At 43.5% G+C, this 16817-nt stretch overlaps 1 protein-coding gene across 3 annotated transcripts in view; it reads right to left on the bottom strand.

The window, feature by feature from the left end:
* Window positions 1-5229: 5229 nt before the first annotated feature.
* LOC126482309 (UDP-N-acetylglucosamine transferase subunit ALG13 homolog) overlaps window positions 5230-16817 on the bottom strand; it is a 30416-nt gene continuing 18828 nt past the window's right edge. For 2 of the 3 annotated variants that reach the window (XM_050106343.1, XM_050106342.1), the window contains exon 2: window positions 5230-6071. In XM_050106343.1, coding sequence (XP_049962300.1) covers window positions 5640-6071 — 432 coding nt within the window. In that variant the 3' untranslated portion in view covers window positions 5230-5639. Of the gene's footprint in view, window positions 6072-6265; window positions 8151-16817 lie in introns of those variants that run through there. The other variant, XM_050106341.1, reaches the window with a different exon arrangement.

The following is a 16817-nucleotide window of genomic DNA, read 5'->3' as shown; positions in this document are numbered from 1 at the left end:
TGACTAACGCCCCGTCCTCACAGCTTTACTTCCGCCAGTACCTCGTCTCCTACCTGCCAAACTTTACAGCTCTCCTGCGAACCTTGCAGGATTAGCACTCTTGAAAGAAAGGATATTGCGGAGACATGGATTAGCCACAGCCTGGAGGATGTTTCCAGAATGTGATTTTCACTCTGCAGCGGAGTGTGCGCTGATATGAAACATCTTGGCAGATTGAAACTGTGTGCCGGACCGAGACTCGAACTCTGGACCTTTGCCTTTCACGGCAGGTGTGATGTTGTTGTGTTTGCTTGCAGCATGCTGTGTGTTCCTTGAGTACATTGCAGCTTGCTAATGAACTTTAGTGTGTGACAGTCCAAGCAGTAGGTCATGAGTCAACAATGGCATTTACCAATACAGAAAAAGCCAACATGCTGTGGTGCATGAAAAGTGTTGGCAGAATGCAGTTTGTTCTTGTGCGGTGTATGATGCAAGATATCCTAATGGACAACAACCATCTCGGCAGTTATTTATCAACCTCTTCAATCAATTAGACAATGTAACAAGTGATGACAGAAAATGGGGAAACTGATGTTCTTGCTGCTGTTGCAGCTGATCTGCACATTGCCTTACAGTTGCATGAGGAAGTGACATGAGTCAGGCAAGTGTCCTATGCATTCTCCACCAACATAGGTTCCATCCCTATCACATCTCTCTCCATCAAGAGCTGCATGGAAACAATTATGAGAATCATGTTGACTTCTCTACATAGGCATTAGACAGGATACTCCAGATGTATCAAGTTTAGTGATGAAGTGACATTTATCAATCGTGACCAGGTAAACTATTGAAAACAGGCACTGTTGGGCTGTTGACAATCCCTGTTGACTTCGTCAGTGTCCATGGAGTTTAAATTTGTGATAACGAACAATCAGCTCATAGGCCTGTTTTTTATAGCCGGAACACTGAAACTCACAAATATAACAGCCTCCCAACAGACCATCTTCCACGGATGCTAGAAGACATTTCTCTGCAGAGAAGGAGGAAGCTGTGGTACCAACACAATGGCTGTCCACCCCAGCACAAAGTTCTTCAGTATGTCATCATGAATTGTTTCCAAGTCTTTGGAGTGGATGCAGAGGACCTGTACCTTGGCCAGTCCATTCCTCAGATTTGACGCCTGTAGACTTTTTCTGTGGGGAAAGCTGAAAGATGCTGTCTACAAGGAGATATCAATTACACCTGATGATGTGCAATTACAGATTACTGCAGCCTCTTCAGAAATCTCTGTTGAAATGCTAGCATGTGTGCAGCAGTCATTCCATACCAGACTGGAACCGTATATAGCTGCTCAATTTGAACACAACCTGTGATGGTCAGTTGTCTCATTACTGGTCACAATCCACATAATCAGTGAAGCACTAGTATTGTCCTATAGTGTGTGCTACCACAGGTATTGTACAAGTGTCAGTGTGGGAACTTAAGTGTACATGACACACACTAGAATGCTGCATCAAACACCACTGACATTCTAATTTTATTTGTTAATGACAACAGACATTACTCCATTTAAACAAGTGTATGTTTGCACACAAAATACCTTTTCTAAGTATCACTACACACTGTTAACTGGCTAACAAGACAAGCCCTATCAGTATATTCTGCGACAACCACTCATCAGTAACTCTTTACATTTCTGCAATATTTATGGTGCAAGTTTTAAGTGATTCACTGTGTGTGTGTGTGTGTGTGTGTGTGTGTGAGAGAGAGAGAGAGAGAGAGAGAGAGAATGAGACTTGGTCTGTCAAAAAGAATTTGTTGTGTGATCAGTAAACTTTGTTAAAATTGTTCAAAACAGTCTCCCTGGGCACTGATACACAGTGGCCAATACGATTCCCACACTGCACAGGGTCCGTGGAAGTCTGCTGCTGTAACCTCTTTCAGAGACTTGATAACAGCCCGTTGGATGGTAGGAACATTATTGAAACGTTCTCTTTCCAGGCATCTATTGAGCCTTGGGGACAGAAACAAGACTGGTGGGCTCATATCATGGCTGTACAGTGGCTGCAGCAAGGTTGCAACTGTAATCTGAGCCAGGTAGTTGGTCACAATTGAGGTGTGGGCTGAAGCATTGTCATGGTGGAGCTTCAAACAACTGGCAGTTTCCAGTTATTTTCATTTGATAGTCTGTGCAGGTGTCCAAGGAAAAGATAATGAACATTGTCTTTACGTTAGATTTTGACATTCTCGCTTTCTTGGGGGACGGGGAGTTCAAGGTGTGCCATTCCGAGTTTGGTGCTTGGTTTTGGGGTCGTACTGGAATACCTACGATTCACCGCCTGTTGCTACGTTGTCTAAAAAGCTGGGCTCACTTTCTAACTGCTCCAACATCACCTCAATGTTATTTGGCACCAATTTCCCACAAAACTTTGGTATGTTCAGATTTTCAGAAATAATTTAATGAAATGTCATTTCGCAAATTGTAACCAACTGAAGAGCAATTAATTTTACACTCAAAATGCTGATCAAGGTCCAGGAGATTTTTGACTTTGTTGATTGACATCCAGATTGCTCCATGTCTATTCTTGAACTCACTGAAACATCAAAAAACCTGGGCCTTTGACAGAGTGTTGTCTTTGTAAGTCTCCTTAACCAAAGCAAACATCTCGAAAGCAGTTTTGTCCTGCTGAAAGCACACAATACAAATTCGCCCACGAAGCACCATGCTGCTAGCAACTGGAGCGCTCCTCTGTTGCCCATCTAATTACTTTAAAGCCAAACCATACATACACACAAGGTGTTTCAGGACTTCACTGATAAAATTTGAGGAATGATAGGTCACACAAAGATAATCACTTTTTATTAAGGAACATATAGTTTTGAATGGGTCCTTACGGTTATAATAATGAATAGTGGCAATTTTACAAGAATTACAATTTATTTTTATTAGGCATGTTCTGACAGTAATTTACATGATGGTTCTAACAATCTCCCCTACGCCTCAATACATGCTGCGTACCTTTGAATCACTGCCCATCCAACTTCTGAGAGCTTGTCAGGACTCTGTCAGATTTGGTGGAATACTTCAGGGATTTGGGCGATAATTTCAGCTCTAGTGGCAATTGGAGTAATGTTAACTGTAGTCTTGACATGTTCCCAAAGATCAAGATGGTCAAATCAGGCAGACCATCTGGCAACACAACATGTCCTCTTCATCCTATTCAGTGGTCCCCAAAATCTACAGTTGGCTGTGCCTGTGCACCTACAGTGAAGTGAGCTGATGCTCCATCATGCTGGAACCATTGGTCCCTGCACCAGCAAGCGGTAAATTGTTCAGCAGTTACAGAAATGTGTTCTGCAAGAACTATAAGTAAGATGCTCCAGTTACCCTCAGTAGCAGTATCGTGGGTCACAGAACGTGATTATCCACAATTCCTGTCCATCAGCTTACAGAGAACCTTTGCCAGTAGGATTTAATAGCAACTCTATGTTGATGCTCATAGTCTCAGATGTGGCTGTTCCTGCTGTTAAAATACCTGTCACTTTAACAGCAATAAAACCTGAACTCAGGAACAGTAAAATACATGACATCGAAGCCACGACATCTTGGTAGATGATTGTTGCAGTGTCTGTGTGTTTATGGGTTGCATTTTTTCATATGGCTTGTCAAGCCAATGGCAGCACAGCATCTCTTGCCGCAATTGTCACAAGTATATCTGGCTGCTGAGGCAGGAGCAGTGGTAGCATCGCGAAGCTTTTTCTGCCTTAATCTGTCTAACAAGCCTTCGTCATGCTTCGACATTCCAGATGACATATCATCACGCCACTCTGGTCTCATGCTAGCCCGTGCCTCCCATCTGTTTGTGTCGATTCCAAAGCTCTCCATATCTCGTTTACAGGAGTCCTTGAACCTCAATACAGGATGTCCTACAGGTCTCTTGGCTACAGAGATCTCTCCAAGCATCACCTCACGTGGTAATCTGTCAGGACCCATACGGTGGACGTGTCCCATCTAGCGGAGTAGTCTCTGCTTCAAGATAGCTGAAATATTGTTGCAGTTAGTTTTAGATAGCACTGCTTCGTTGATCGCTCGGTTCTTCCACGTTACTCCAAGGATGGATCTCAGGCACCGCATGTGGAAATCATTAAGGCAACGTTCTTGTTTGGCATAGGTAGTCCATGTTTCCGATGCATACAAAAGGATGCTGAGGACGCACGTTTGATATACAAGAATTTTGGTGGTCAAAGAGAGTTTGTTGTTTGGAAAAACGTGTAGGGAGTTTGCCAAAAGGTGTCGCAGCTCTTCCAATGCGAGCATCAATTTCCTTGTCAACAGACATTTGATTCTATAGTAGATCCAAGATAGTAGAAGTTACCTACGACTTGCAGAGTAGTGCCATCTAGTGCGATATTCGACTTTGTGTTAGCACCCTGAACCATAATTACGGTCTTACTGCTGTTTACACTCATTGATAATAGGTGGCATGCGTGACTAAATCTTGATACTAGCTCTTGCAGCTCTTCTGTGGAATTCACAACAATTGCAGCATCATCAGCATACAGTAGTTCACGAGCGACTATCTCGTAGCGCTTTGTCTTACTCTTTAGAAGACTGACATTGAAAAGCCTTCCATCTTTCCTAGTATGCAGATGTACTCCAACATTGCAATTCTCGAAAGCCACTTGGAGCAGACCCGAGAAGAAAATTCCAAAAGGTGTATGTGCCAACACACAGCCTTGTCTTACGCCACAGTTCATAATGAATGGTTTAGATGTACTGCCATCTAAGATATAATGTTACAATAATACAAGCTGAATGCAGCACTGATAACATGCAAACCATTGAAGGGCAGTATTACAACATAAGCTGAATGACAGGACTGGCACGACTCCACAGAATCACAATGGCACTAGGAGCTGTGCAGTAGGCCATCAGGTGGAGTGCACATCATGACCATGCACATAACTTGTAAATAGTGGACCAAAGTGTATGTTTCTTAATGAAAAAGGATCATCTTTGTGCGGTATCTCATCCCTGAAACATGCTGTACATGTGTATATTAACAGATAAACAACACGGAGTTTATGGGTTTTTATTCATTTTGTGTTTTCTTTTAGAGATCTCTGGGTGGTGAAGTGGAGACATGCAATTTGGGGCTAGTGCCAGACACAATGTAAAACCAGAAGGTGGGCAGAAAGCAATGTCCAGAAGGCTTGTCGTCAATCACAGGGGAAAAGAACATTAACAAATATCATGGCAACAATTTTTTTTTATTACAGCAGAATTAAGTTTTTGTATAATTACATGAATGTATTACATGAGAGGAGATTGATGTATTTTACTAATATTATATTTATTCAGTGTATTACATTTATTCAAAACATTAAGTATGAATGTTTTTATATTGTTTTGACATTAATAAAATTCATAATATTCTATAGTAAAAATGTCACTGGTGATTATTATATTTAACATTTTGTGGAATGTAACTTGATCATTCATAATGCAGACTGAAACTGAGTTCTGGTGTTCCTTGCATATACACTGTGTATGTCTCAATTCTAACACCAATATTGTTCCTTTACCTGGTACACCTTCATGAATCCCAATGCTTCATTGAGATTAACTCCCTGAGGCAGTGCTGAAATACTCCAGAACTCTATGTTTCATTATTATACTCATTAAAACCAAATACACTATTAAGGTATGCTGCAAAAATACCAGCATTTCCATGAGGAAAAGGTTTTAACTTTTCTAAGTTCATATTTTCTAACACACTTTTCAGATTTTCACATGTGCTGTAATATAAATGTTCATCAGCATGTAGCTGTTTTGCAAGTTCAAGTTGATGATTACCCATCAGCTGTTGATTTATAACCACTACAAGTGGCTTACCAGCTTCAAGTATCTCAAGACAGCTACCAGCTCCAGCATGACTTATAACTAAATCTGCATTCATTATATCTGCAAGCAAACTATCCCTAAACCGAAAATACTCAACAGAAATTCCTTCTTGAGTGCTGATGTTTGAAACCATAGCTCCATTTCCAATCTGAATGCACATATCAGTGTAACCTCTTGACCTGAGAACCTGAAAAGGCAATGACATCAATATGAACATTAGTGTATTTGTCACATCTGTTAATACTCTTTTTCTGGATGAATGAGAGAAAACTGTGATTGAAGAAATGTCTAATTATAGGTGCTTTGTTTATAGGCTGGCATATTTATTTTTTATGTTGTGTAATTCCATTAAACAAGGACAAATGTAAAGTAAGTAATTACCCTCCAAGATAAAATATATCTTTTCTTGTTTCTTTTTTTAATTACTCCGGCAGGATGGGTCAAAGACCACCATATTGTAAAAATTATTTTCATAATCAGACATGCACGTGTGCAACATAAAAAGCTTGACACAAAAGAATTCATTTCTTTGTGGAAAGTTAACTGATGGAATATTTTATCAGCCTTCATTCCAATTTCCTATTCCCACAATTTTCTTCTCTGAATACTTTGTCAGTTTTAAGATGCAATGTTATTGCTTTGCTATGTGAGAAAGTGATATGATACGTTAATCATTTGAAACTGTATCTAACACTGCTTGAAACATAAGAATTTTAGTACACACAGCAAAGGAAGCAAAAAGTAATAAAAAGAAATGTTAACTGAGGAAAGTTTCGAGGTCTCTCTCTAAGAACTATTAGGAAATCTCCGGCAGGAGTACTTGATATGAGCAAAGCAAGAAAGAAGAAACAAACCAGAACATCCAAAGAAAGGAAAAAAAATAGCATTCAGCATCTGATTTACGAATTCATTACACAACACATTCTTGAACTGGTCACAAATGGGGAAAGCAACTGGCCGGGCTCTTTTCAAAGAATCAATCTGGCATTCAACCTAAATGGCGGAACCACAGGAGCCCAAACATGAGAGGCTAGTTGGGATATAAACTCGGTTCCTTCTCGGAACGGGAGTACAGTGTGTTTTGCCTTCCCTCTTTTGCTTAGTACAGACATCCAAATAGAACTTGAGGATACACTATCAGTTGTAATATAACAAGAAAAGTTGGTTTGTCATAATACAGTACTCACAGATATGCAACATATTTTAGCTAGAAATGATAGATGGGTACTCACATATATTTCTTGAAAAAATACAAATTTTATTAGAATCACAAAAGAAAGTTTTAAAACTCAATGGATACAGGGAAACGGAAACAAGAAGTTAAACATTTGAAGTAATGTACAAGTACAAACATAAGGTGTTTAATAGAAGATGAAAATGGTCTACCAATAATTAAAACTATACAATATGTTTCACAACAAATGTGTAATAATGTGGAATTGATAAAGCTGGCCACTGTGAACAGGAAACGTAATTAGAGGAGGTCAAAAAGTATTGTCTCCTACTTTATGATGTGGTGTCGATAGGTCGTATCGACCACGATTAACACCACCTTTGGACACTTACTGCTCTGCCGAGCCTCCGTGTTAGTTTTTTGAGTTCTGTTCTGTATCACAAGCTGTGTACACATATATGACTTAATGCGAAATATATCTCTATGTGGAATTTAATGGGGATAGTTATTGCATTCAACTGATAATCGTATCCCGTTCCCATACTGGTGACCCCAAAGTTTCTACGTCTTCCGTGCCGGGTGTTGTAAATCAACAGGTTATGTGCACGATGCCATGGCAACCTCACCCAACGCTTTGCTCGGAGATTTGGAAGCATAACAATGATCGCCAGACATCTTCATTCCTTCGCCAATGACCAGTTCTACATTAATTCACAGTGATTCGTGATCTCCAGCCACGTTAACTTCAAACTTTGTCACTCGACAACGGTAGAGTGCTACGCCACTAACACAGACAATGGACTCGGGTTTCGTGTCGTGGACTGTGCTCGCCAACATGTGAAGTGTGAAGTGAATAATATTCAGAACTGTGTACCTACTGACCGATCTTATAACGCTCAAAGTGATCTACATTCGCACACATACTTTGACTCTCAGTGGACAGCAACAACAGTTACTGTCGTGCCATGTGCAGCACCGCCATTATTGCAAAATGCACCTGGCCACTATCAACCGTGAACTGTTCCGGTTTTGCCTGATTGGCAAACTAATCAAGAACATTTTAGTGCACACAATTCTCCATGCTCACTCAAGAAGAACTTTGGTCATAAGAGTTACCAACCCCCCCTTGCAACCGCCACCCCCCCCCCCCCCCCCCCCCACACTCGCAGGGGGCCCCGGTTTTGGTCGCTCAGCTGCTCGCCTCTCCCACAGCACAGCCTGAGTCTGCCAGCCGGCCTTCCACGTTATGTCTGGGGTGGGTCAATTCAATTCAGTACCTGTAATCTCCGGTCCAGTTTACAGGACCCCCGCACATATTGTGCAACTGCTCGTTCCCACGGTACTGAACGTGCCAGCCGCGTGGCGTTTTCACGACACGTCAAGGACAATGCAGCCCGCTGTTGCTATGGACGTGCTTGCCAGTAACACACCTACACCTACTGTGCCAGTCTGGTGTATGGCCTCTCCTACCACGGACCAGCCGGTTTACCAAGGGACACCGAAGCCGCCTTCGTCCCCTCCCCCTTGTCGTCTGCCGAAGCTGCCTCCTTTATATGAGAACAACCCTGTATCATGGTTTGCGCTTGTAGAGCATCTTTACAAGTTCCATCATGTGTCTGACGACAACTGTAAATTCCTGTGTCTCATCATGCACCTCCATGATCACTCAGACTTAATTTGCGATCTACTCCTCTTGCCACCACCTCCACCAAAGTACGAGTTCACGAAGAAAACGATCGTGGACTGACTCGCCTGCTCACCACAAGAATTAATCATCAAGATCTTGTACAAGGAACACCTGAGGGACTGAACTCCATCACAACTCTGATGCTGCCTTTGGTTGCTCGTGAGTGGGCATACAATGCCGGACGTCACACTGTGGGCGGTATGGTCCACCAAATTGCCTACCGATCTAAGATTCACCTGCTACTGCACTCCTTTGAGTCAATCGGCTCTTGTATCTGCATCGCAGACCAGCTGTATGCATTGCTACGTCAACACCAATCAGCTCACCACTCACCACTGGTCGGCACAACTGCTCCTGTTTACCGGCCGTCTGCTGGCAGAGGCAGAGCTCACTCCACATCCACGCTTTCTACACCATCTGGCAGTATCCGCTCGTTCTCTCCACCGTCTGAACATTCCAGGATAGCCCACGCACCATATGTGCTGGTATATATGCCAGAACAAGTCGATGAGGATAAGCCTCCTCCTCCTCCTCCTCCTCCTCCTCCTCCTCCTCCACCACCACCACACCACCACATCTGGCTCGTCCGTACTGCTGATACCACGAGGTTTTTGACGATAATGCTAAGAAGTGTCAGTTACCTTGCCAGCACCCAAGCCGACTGCAGGACCTCACAGGCATTCCCATACACTGCACTCCGTCCACTCGTCCGCCTGGTCGAGCGGTCGTTTATACGTGACTGACATTTCATCATGGCTCATTTTCCTAGTCGACACTGGTGCATACGTCAATGGCTCCCCCCGTATTTTCATCGACAAGGTCACTTCTGCAAGTTGTCAATGCATCAACATTGCAAATCTCAGGCGCTGTCAAAGTTATGGTGCACCTATCTCCTCCTCTGTGTTTTCCATGGACTTTCTACATTGCTGACATCGATGAACCAATTCTCGTTATGGATTTTTTGTCCCATTACAAACTCTCTCCAAACGTGGTTCAGGGCTCGGTGCTACACCATCCAACTCACCCTCAGATACTGTGCTGCTGCCCTTATGTTCCACGCTCTGTTTCTCTCACGACATGTGAGTCAGTACGCAAGTGCTCCACCCTCGCGGGTGACATTGTGACTTGCGTCGCGAACCTACTGTCAGAATACGACTCGGCGGCACAACTCTGCCAGGAAAACGACGGGCTAAAACAACGAATAGCACAAATTTACAACAAGTTCAGTGTGGCTCGTACCTCGCTGCTGAAACTGCAGTCCACAGTGCCACCACCTAACCTTATTTCTCTAGCTGACAACAGCTCGGACACTCAGCAGGGTAGTCCAAAAACATTAATTGCGTGTGACGATTCGTGTCCGGTAGACACCGCACTCCCGATGTGCTCCCCATGTTCAGTTCCATGTGTTTCAAACAGTGCTTCTAACGGCAGTTGCACGCACGATACGCCCACCACGCAGGCAGCTGCCCCGCGTGTTAATAAACATCCCCCCCTCTCTCACGCGCCTACCACGTGACTCGGCAGCCATCGCTGTTTCCCGCTCGACGCCCACACCGGTTACTCAAGCTCTCTTGCCCGCGCTGGTTACTCAAGCCAAGGCTGACAACAGACAGTCGCTGCGTGGCCCCACCCGCTCCGTGCTGTGCGCAGCCGACCTCTCCAAACAATCACACGCCATGCTCACGTAATAGGCATGTGACTTTCGATCTGCCTTTTCCCACCCTCGCTAACGGTTACGCCTCGTCACACCCCACTCATCCAAAAACTTCACCTCAGGACGTTACTTAGTCTCATGTGCAGTTCTCAGTTTCTTCCGTCACTGACGGAACAACACAAAAGATAATTACCACTGCTGGCCCTCCTATTAGGCACAGGGTTAGATGCCTCAACCCCATTAAGTTGCGTGCGGCCCGGCATCAAATTAACAAACTTTTGGAAGCAGGTATTCTACAACCGTCGGACAGCAACTGGTCTTCACCAATTCACCTCACTCTCAAACATGACGATTCTTTTCGACTGTGTGATTACGGTAATTAATTTATTGTACCGTCATAGACAACTACCCCTTGCTGAACATAAACGATTTCACTCATATGTTATGGGCCACAATTTTCAGTGTGATTGACTGTAAACATGCCTATCACCAGATTCCCGTAGTGCTGGAAGACATTCCAAAGACAGCTATTATCGCGCCGCTCGGTTTGTTCCAATACAACTTCATGCTGTTCAGCCTGAAAAATGCGGCACAAAAATGGCAAAGTTTCATCGACTCAATCTTACGACAGTTCGAGTTTTGCTTGGCATATCTGGATGACATACTCATTTTTAACAACTCGGCTGAGGAACATGAAAATTATTTATACAAGGTCCTCCAGACCTTGAACTCCAATAGCGTCGAGGTCAACAAGGGCAAATTCCAATTGTGCCAGTCCTCTGTCACATTTTTGGGTTACACCATCTCCACAGATGCCTCCCAAATCCTGGGTGCAGGCCATCACGTCACTGCCGCTCCTGCTACTTACAAAGCACTCCGACGTTTCTTGGGTACAATAAATTACTACTGTCGGCATCTGTCTTCTGCCGCTGCCGTGCAGGCCCCACTGACAGACTTGCTGTTGGGCAAACAGACTTAAGGCCTTAAACCAGTTCGCTGGACTGAACCTATGCTGGCGGCCTTCAAGGCTCTAAAACCTTCCTTAGCTCACGCCGTGACACTTGTCCATCCCGATCTGTCGGCCAAGTTGTTCATCAGTACGGACGCCAGCAACATCGCGGTGGGGGCAGTACTACAGCAACGCAAGGGCGACACAGTTTCTCCCCTTCATTTCTTCTCTAAAAAACTGTCTACAGCCCAGAAGAAATATTCCGCTTTTGATACATAACTTCTGGCGGTCTATGAACTCGTCAAACACTTTTGCCCTGACGTCGAGGGCCGCTCTTTCTTCATCCTCATCGATCACAAACCACTAGCAGACGCTTTCTGCAACCCTCCCGAGGGCCCAACCCCTCGGTGTTTCTGCCACTTTGATTTAGTCTCTCAATTGACAACAGACGTTTGCTACATCAAAGGCACAGAAAAAATCCCCGCAGATTTTTTTCTCGCGGATCAATACTGTCTCGCGTATCATCGACTTATCCAACCTTGCTGCTCGCCAGGCCTCCGACGAGGAATCTCAAGCTCTCCTCACGGATCTTCAAACATCTCTTTTGTTTACCAAAGCCAAGTTCCCTGGCGTTTTGGACGAGGTGTGGTGCGATTCTTCTACCAGCATCCTGCGGCCGTTGCTCCCGCCCACATTGCACCGGCAAGCCTTCGATGCCGTGCATAACCTCGCTCACCATGGCGTCTGCACCACTACATGGCTCGTACCTGAGCGCTTCGTTTGGAAAAATATTAAACAGGACTGTCAGATCTGAGCATGCAGCTGCATCCCCTGTCAACGCAACAAAATCGGCTGTCACACCACCCCTTCACTAGGCAAGTTCGACATTCCACAAGGACAATTTCGTCATGTACATATCGACCTTATCGGTTCACTACCACTGTTGGAGAGCCACAGATATCTTCTCTTCACAATTGACTGCATGTCTCGCTGGGTGGAAGCTGTTCCTTTACCCAACATCACCGCTGAAACTGTGGGCAAGAGTTTCATCTCCTCATAGATTTCCAGGTTTGATTGCTCGAACACCATCACCACCGACCAAGGTCGGCAGTTTGAGTCTGCCCTGTTCACCATTTTATGTAACATCTGCGGCATTAAAAAAATTCATACAACAGCCCACCACCTGCAAAGCAACGGGTTAGTTGAACGGTGGCACCACACCCTCAGGTACCATGACTGCCTTTGGTCTGAGGTGCTTCCATGGGTGCTACTCGGTCTTCGTTCAACCTTTAAACTAGACTTACTGGGAACTATCTCTGAATTCGTTTTCAGGGAGAACCCTGTCCTACAAGGTGAACTTATCCTGCTTCAAGCACCTGAGGATTTTCCCCTCTCCCCAGATTTCATTATTCACATGCGCACCCACTTCAAACATGCACGGCTACACCCGCCTATCAGTCATTCCCTGCTGGATACTTACATGCCTCTGGAGGGGCGAGATGACATTCGACATTATGGTTAAAGATCGTCCGCAGAACGTTTCAGTACACAGGCTCAAGCCTGCTTTTGAGGACTCTGACGCCCCTCTGTCATCTCAGATGGACCCTCCTGATGACTTTTCCACCACGGGCCTGAAGATGCTTTGTCTCATCCCACGGCACTGTTTTCTGGAACCCATAATTGGTCATCGCCATTCGCAGGTTTTCCAGGCAAATTGCCATCCACCCCATGTGTGGGTTACACCGCCACGTCACTGTCTGCAGAGACTCGCTCTCCCACATTCAACCTGTGCTGCAACGTGCCACCAAACTGGGTGGACGACGTGGCGATCGTCACCTACGACGCCAATGTGCTTGTGCTCCTAACAGACACTTCGACCTCGCCCAACAATGGGCAGTTAAATGTCAGTGTAGTGCATAGCTTGTCCCTCCTCCGCGCGTGCGACCCATCAGAAATTCGTGCGTTTATCTCCTTGGATGGCTCGATCTGCATTTGGGGTGGACGTACCTGCACCTGCCGTTCCAAACGCCTCCTCTCGGGCTAGCCGATGCATCGTCCGCCCCCGCTGGTTGACTGACTACGAGGTGGACCTGCCACCAACCACTCCACCTCCGCCTTGACCAAGATGGAAATGCCGGTCGTGCGCCTGCCGTCTCGCCCGACTACTACCGACGCTGATGCCCACATGACCTCCATTCAAGCCTCACAGGTGGTACTCGTACTGTGGGGGCTGTGTGGCATCGATAGGTCGTATCGACCACGATTAACAGCATCTCTGGAATCTTACTGCTCTGCTGAGCCTTCATGTTAGTTTTTGAGTTCTGTTCTGTATTGCAAGTTGTGTAGACATATATGACTTACTGCGAAATATATCTCTGTGGAATTTAATGGGGATAGTTATTGCATTCAACTGATAATTGTATCCCGTTCCCATAATGTCTTAGCAAATTATGAAACAAAACACATTTTACAAAATGGACAACACTGATGTATGGTTAGAAATAAAATGTAATATTAGAATTGTTCATGGCAGATTGTGACAACCTTTTGAATCTGTATATACTTGCAAGTTTGTGCTCAGTGAGTACCAAAATTGTTAAGCCAATAACGACACATGGAAAATATCTCACCAGTCTTTTAAACCACTGTGAGATACTTGTTATTTCAAACTGCAGGTAATCACAGCCAAATTGCCACATTTTGAATGAAATGATCCACAATGGCTGTTAAATACTTTTATTTAAAGGTCACAGTAGGTTTCTCATCAATCGAAAATGCAACCTCAGGTGACCTGTACAAAAATTAACAAAGAAAAAATCTGATCTGTACAAAAATTAATAAAGAAAAAAAATTGCTCAAGGAATTCTTAACCATGGTCTCAAGCATAAAGGGATATTGAAGCATAGTATTGTATAACAATACTTGAAAAGTATTCACGGAGTTTCTATTTAACAACTCATAGCAAAAACTGCCTTAGAACCACTAAACATTGTTCACATCAAGTTATGAACACACAGCACGTTAAGAGATGGGAATTAATGAGCTTCCATTGAAGATTGGGACAGGAGATAGAATCTAGATGTGAAACAGTATGCTGAATGGGGTCATGTAGATTTGCAGAGAACTTCTGTATGTATCACTAGGAAGGAAGAGAATACAAACATGTATTACACTGACATATTACAGGTTTCCCTGAAAATTGCCAAGGAAATAAATTGGAAAGATTGACACACACACACACACACACACACACACACACACACACACACACACAGGGCTGCACTACAATCTGCTCTGTTAGTGCAACCTTTATTTTGTATTCAACAACTCACAACCAAACTGTCACCTTCCAGCATGACTTGACTGTGCTGTTACAGATAAGTCTGCCACCACAACCAAGGTTTCGAGAAAGACAATATCACACTTTAAACTGAATGATGTTCAGAAGAAATAAAATACGTTACCAGGAACCAGACTACTCTGAAAACTTATAAAACGAATTAGAGAGATGAACAGATAGTAGAAGAAACAATAATTAAAAAAGAATGAGAGTTGCAAGCCAACATTTATGAGTTGCAAGCTAACTGCATCAATTAAATTGTTATAATGGTAGTAGTGATAGTAATATCATTTAGCAAGCTACTCAAACAAGCAAAATTCTCCACTTTTTAAATTTTTGTCAGAAGCATCAGATATTTAAAAAAAACAACACAAGTTATGGGAAAAGAACAGAAAAGTACACATATAGTACCCACAAGACGTGATGCAATCAACGGAATAAGGCAAGTAATTATGTACAAAATAGAACAGATTAGAAACTTCCTGTCTGATTATAATTGTGTTATGGACCAGGAAGTGAACATGGGAACCTTGTCTTTCATGGTAAGTGCCCTACCGACTATATGTGATTCATAACCTGCTCTTGTGGCTTTACCTCCATTAGTACCTCTCTCATGCCTCTCAAACTTCACAGAAGTTCTCCACAAACTTTACGCAACACTCCTGAAGAAAGTAATTTAATTGGGTAGATAAAGAAATCTACTCACCAAGAAGTGGCAGAACACACACATAAAAGAAGGTTGTAATTAGGCGAGATTTGGGAGCCAGCGGCTGCTCCTTCTGCAGGCATAAGGGTTAAAGGGGAAGGATGAGAGGTGAAGGAAAAGGACTTGAAAGGTTTAAGAAAAGGGGTAGATTTCAGAAAAGTCACCCAGAACTGCGGGTGAGGGGATGCTTACCGCATGGGTAAGTCTGGTAATCCCGTGCAGTCACCCCTGACCCGTGGTTCTGGGTGACTTTCCCTAAATCTACCCCTTCTCTTAAACCTTTCCAGTCCTTTTCTTTCACTCCTCTTCCTTCCCCTTCAGCGTTTCTGCCTGCAGGAGCCACTGGCTCCAAAAGCTTGCCTAATTACAACCTTCTTTTATGTGTGTGTCCTGCCGTCGCTTGGTGAATAGATTTTTTAATCTATACAATTAAATTATTTTGTCAAAAACTGATTGTTTTCATCATTTTACTAACTCCTGAAGAAGGGATGTACCATATTTTATGGACTATAAGACACACTTTTTTCTTTGAAAAATTGCCTCCAAAATTCAGGTGCATCTTATACTCGAAATTAATATAAAAATGTCCAGTGTTAGATTTAAAATTCCCACCAGTCTTAAAAATCCATATATCTGACCTGTATCTATTTGCTTTATCTGGCAACATTGGATTTGACTGGCAGTAGCGGTGCACCAATGTGACAAACATGAGTTGGGGGGATTCACATGCTTGCTAACACTGTCTCCCTTCTGCCCCACCATCACAAACCCAGAACACTCTCTAGCCTATGACGTGTCGTTGTAGTCTTCGGTGCCAGTGAACTCGAATTTAAAGTTATCTGTGTTATCGGTAACAGTGCAGTATTTTTGTGAGCAGCTTGTTTCATAAGTGAAAAAAATAAAAGGTGTTCATATGATGCAGCTATAGGCTGAAAGTAATAGCATATGCAGAAGAACATGGAAACAAGAGTAGCTGAGTGGCATTTTGGCCCTCCATCAACAGGAAAGAAAAAAAACACACATTTGTGACTGGCAGGCTAGTAAAGAAAAACTGAAAAAATGAGGAAGATGAAATGTGCAAACAGAGAACTGAATGCAAAACAGCCAAAAATAGAAGAGGGTGATTTTCTACAATTTTAAAGGTCAGTGCAGCTTTATTAACTAAGAATTTCTGTAGTCTGGTTTTACAATCTAACAATAAAAATGGTAAAAATGTTCTTTTTTTAAAAAAAAAGCTTAAAAATTAAGGTGCATCTTATAATCTGTGAAATATGGTAACACAGTAATGGCTTCATCAGCGCCTAGGGGATTTGAATTTTCACTATGCAATGTGTGCTCCCAGCAGTGCTGCTAAAACTGCAAAGAGTGCAGGAGAAATTATTTGAAGTTTGGAAGGTAGGAGAAAAGAACCTGCGCAAGCAAG

This window comes from Schistocerca serialis, chromosome 5, assembly GCF_023864345.2.
Source record: "Schistocerca serialis cubense isolate TAMUIC-IGC-003099 chromosome 5, iqSchSeri2.2, whole genome shotgun sequence".
NCBI classification, from domain to species: Eukaryota; Metazoa; Arthropoda; class Insecta; order Orthoptera; family Acrididae; genus Schistocerca; species Schistocerca serialis.
The sequence above is the reverse complement of the archived record's forward strand: the minus strand, read 5'-3'. Positions and strand labels throughout refer to the sequence as shown.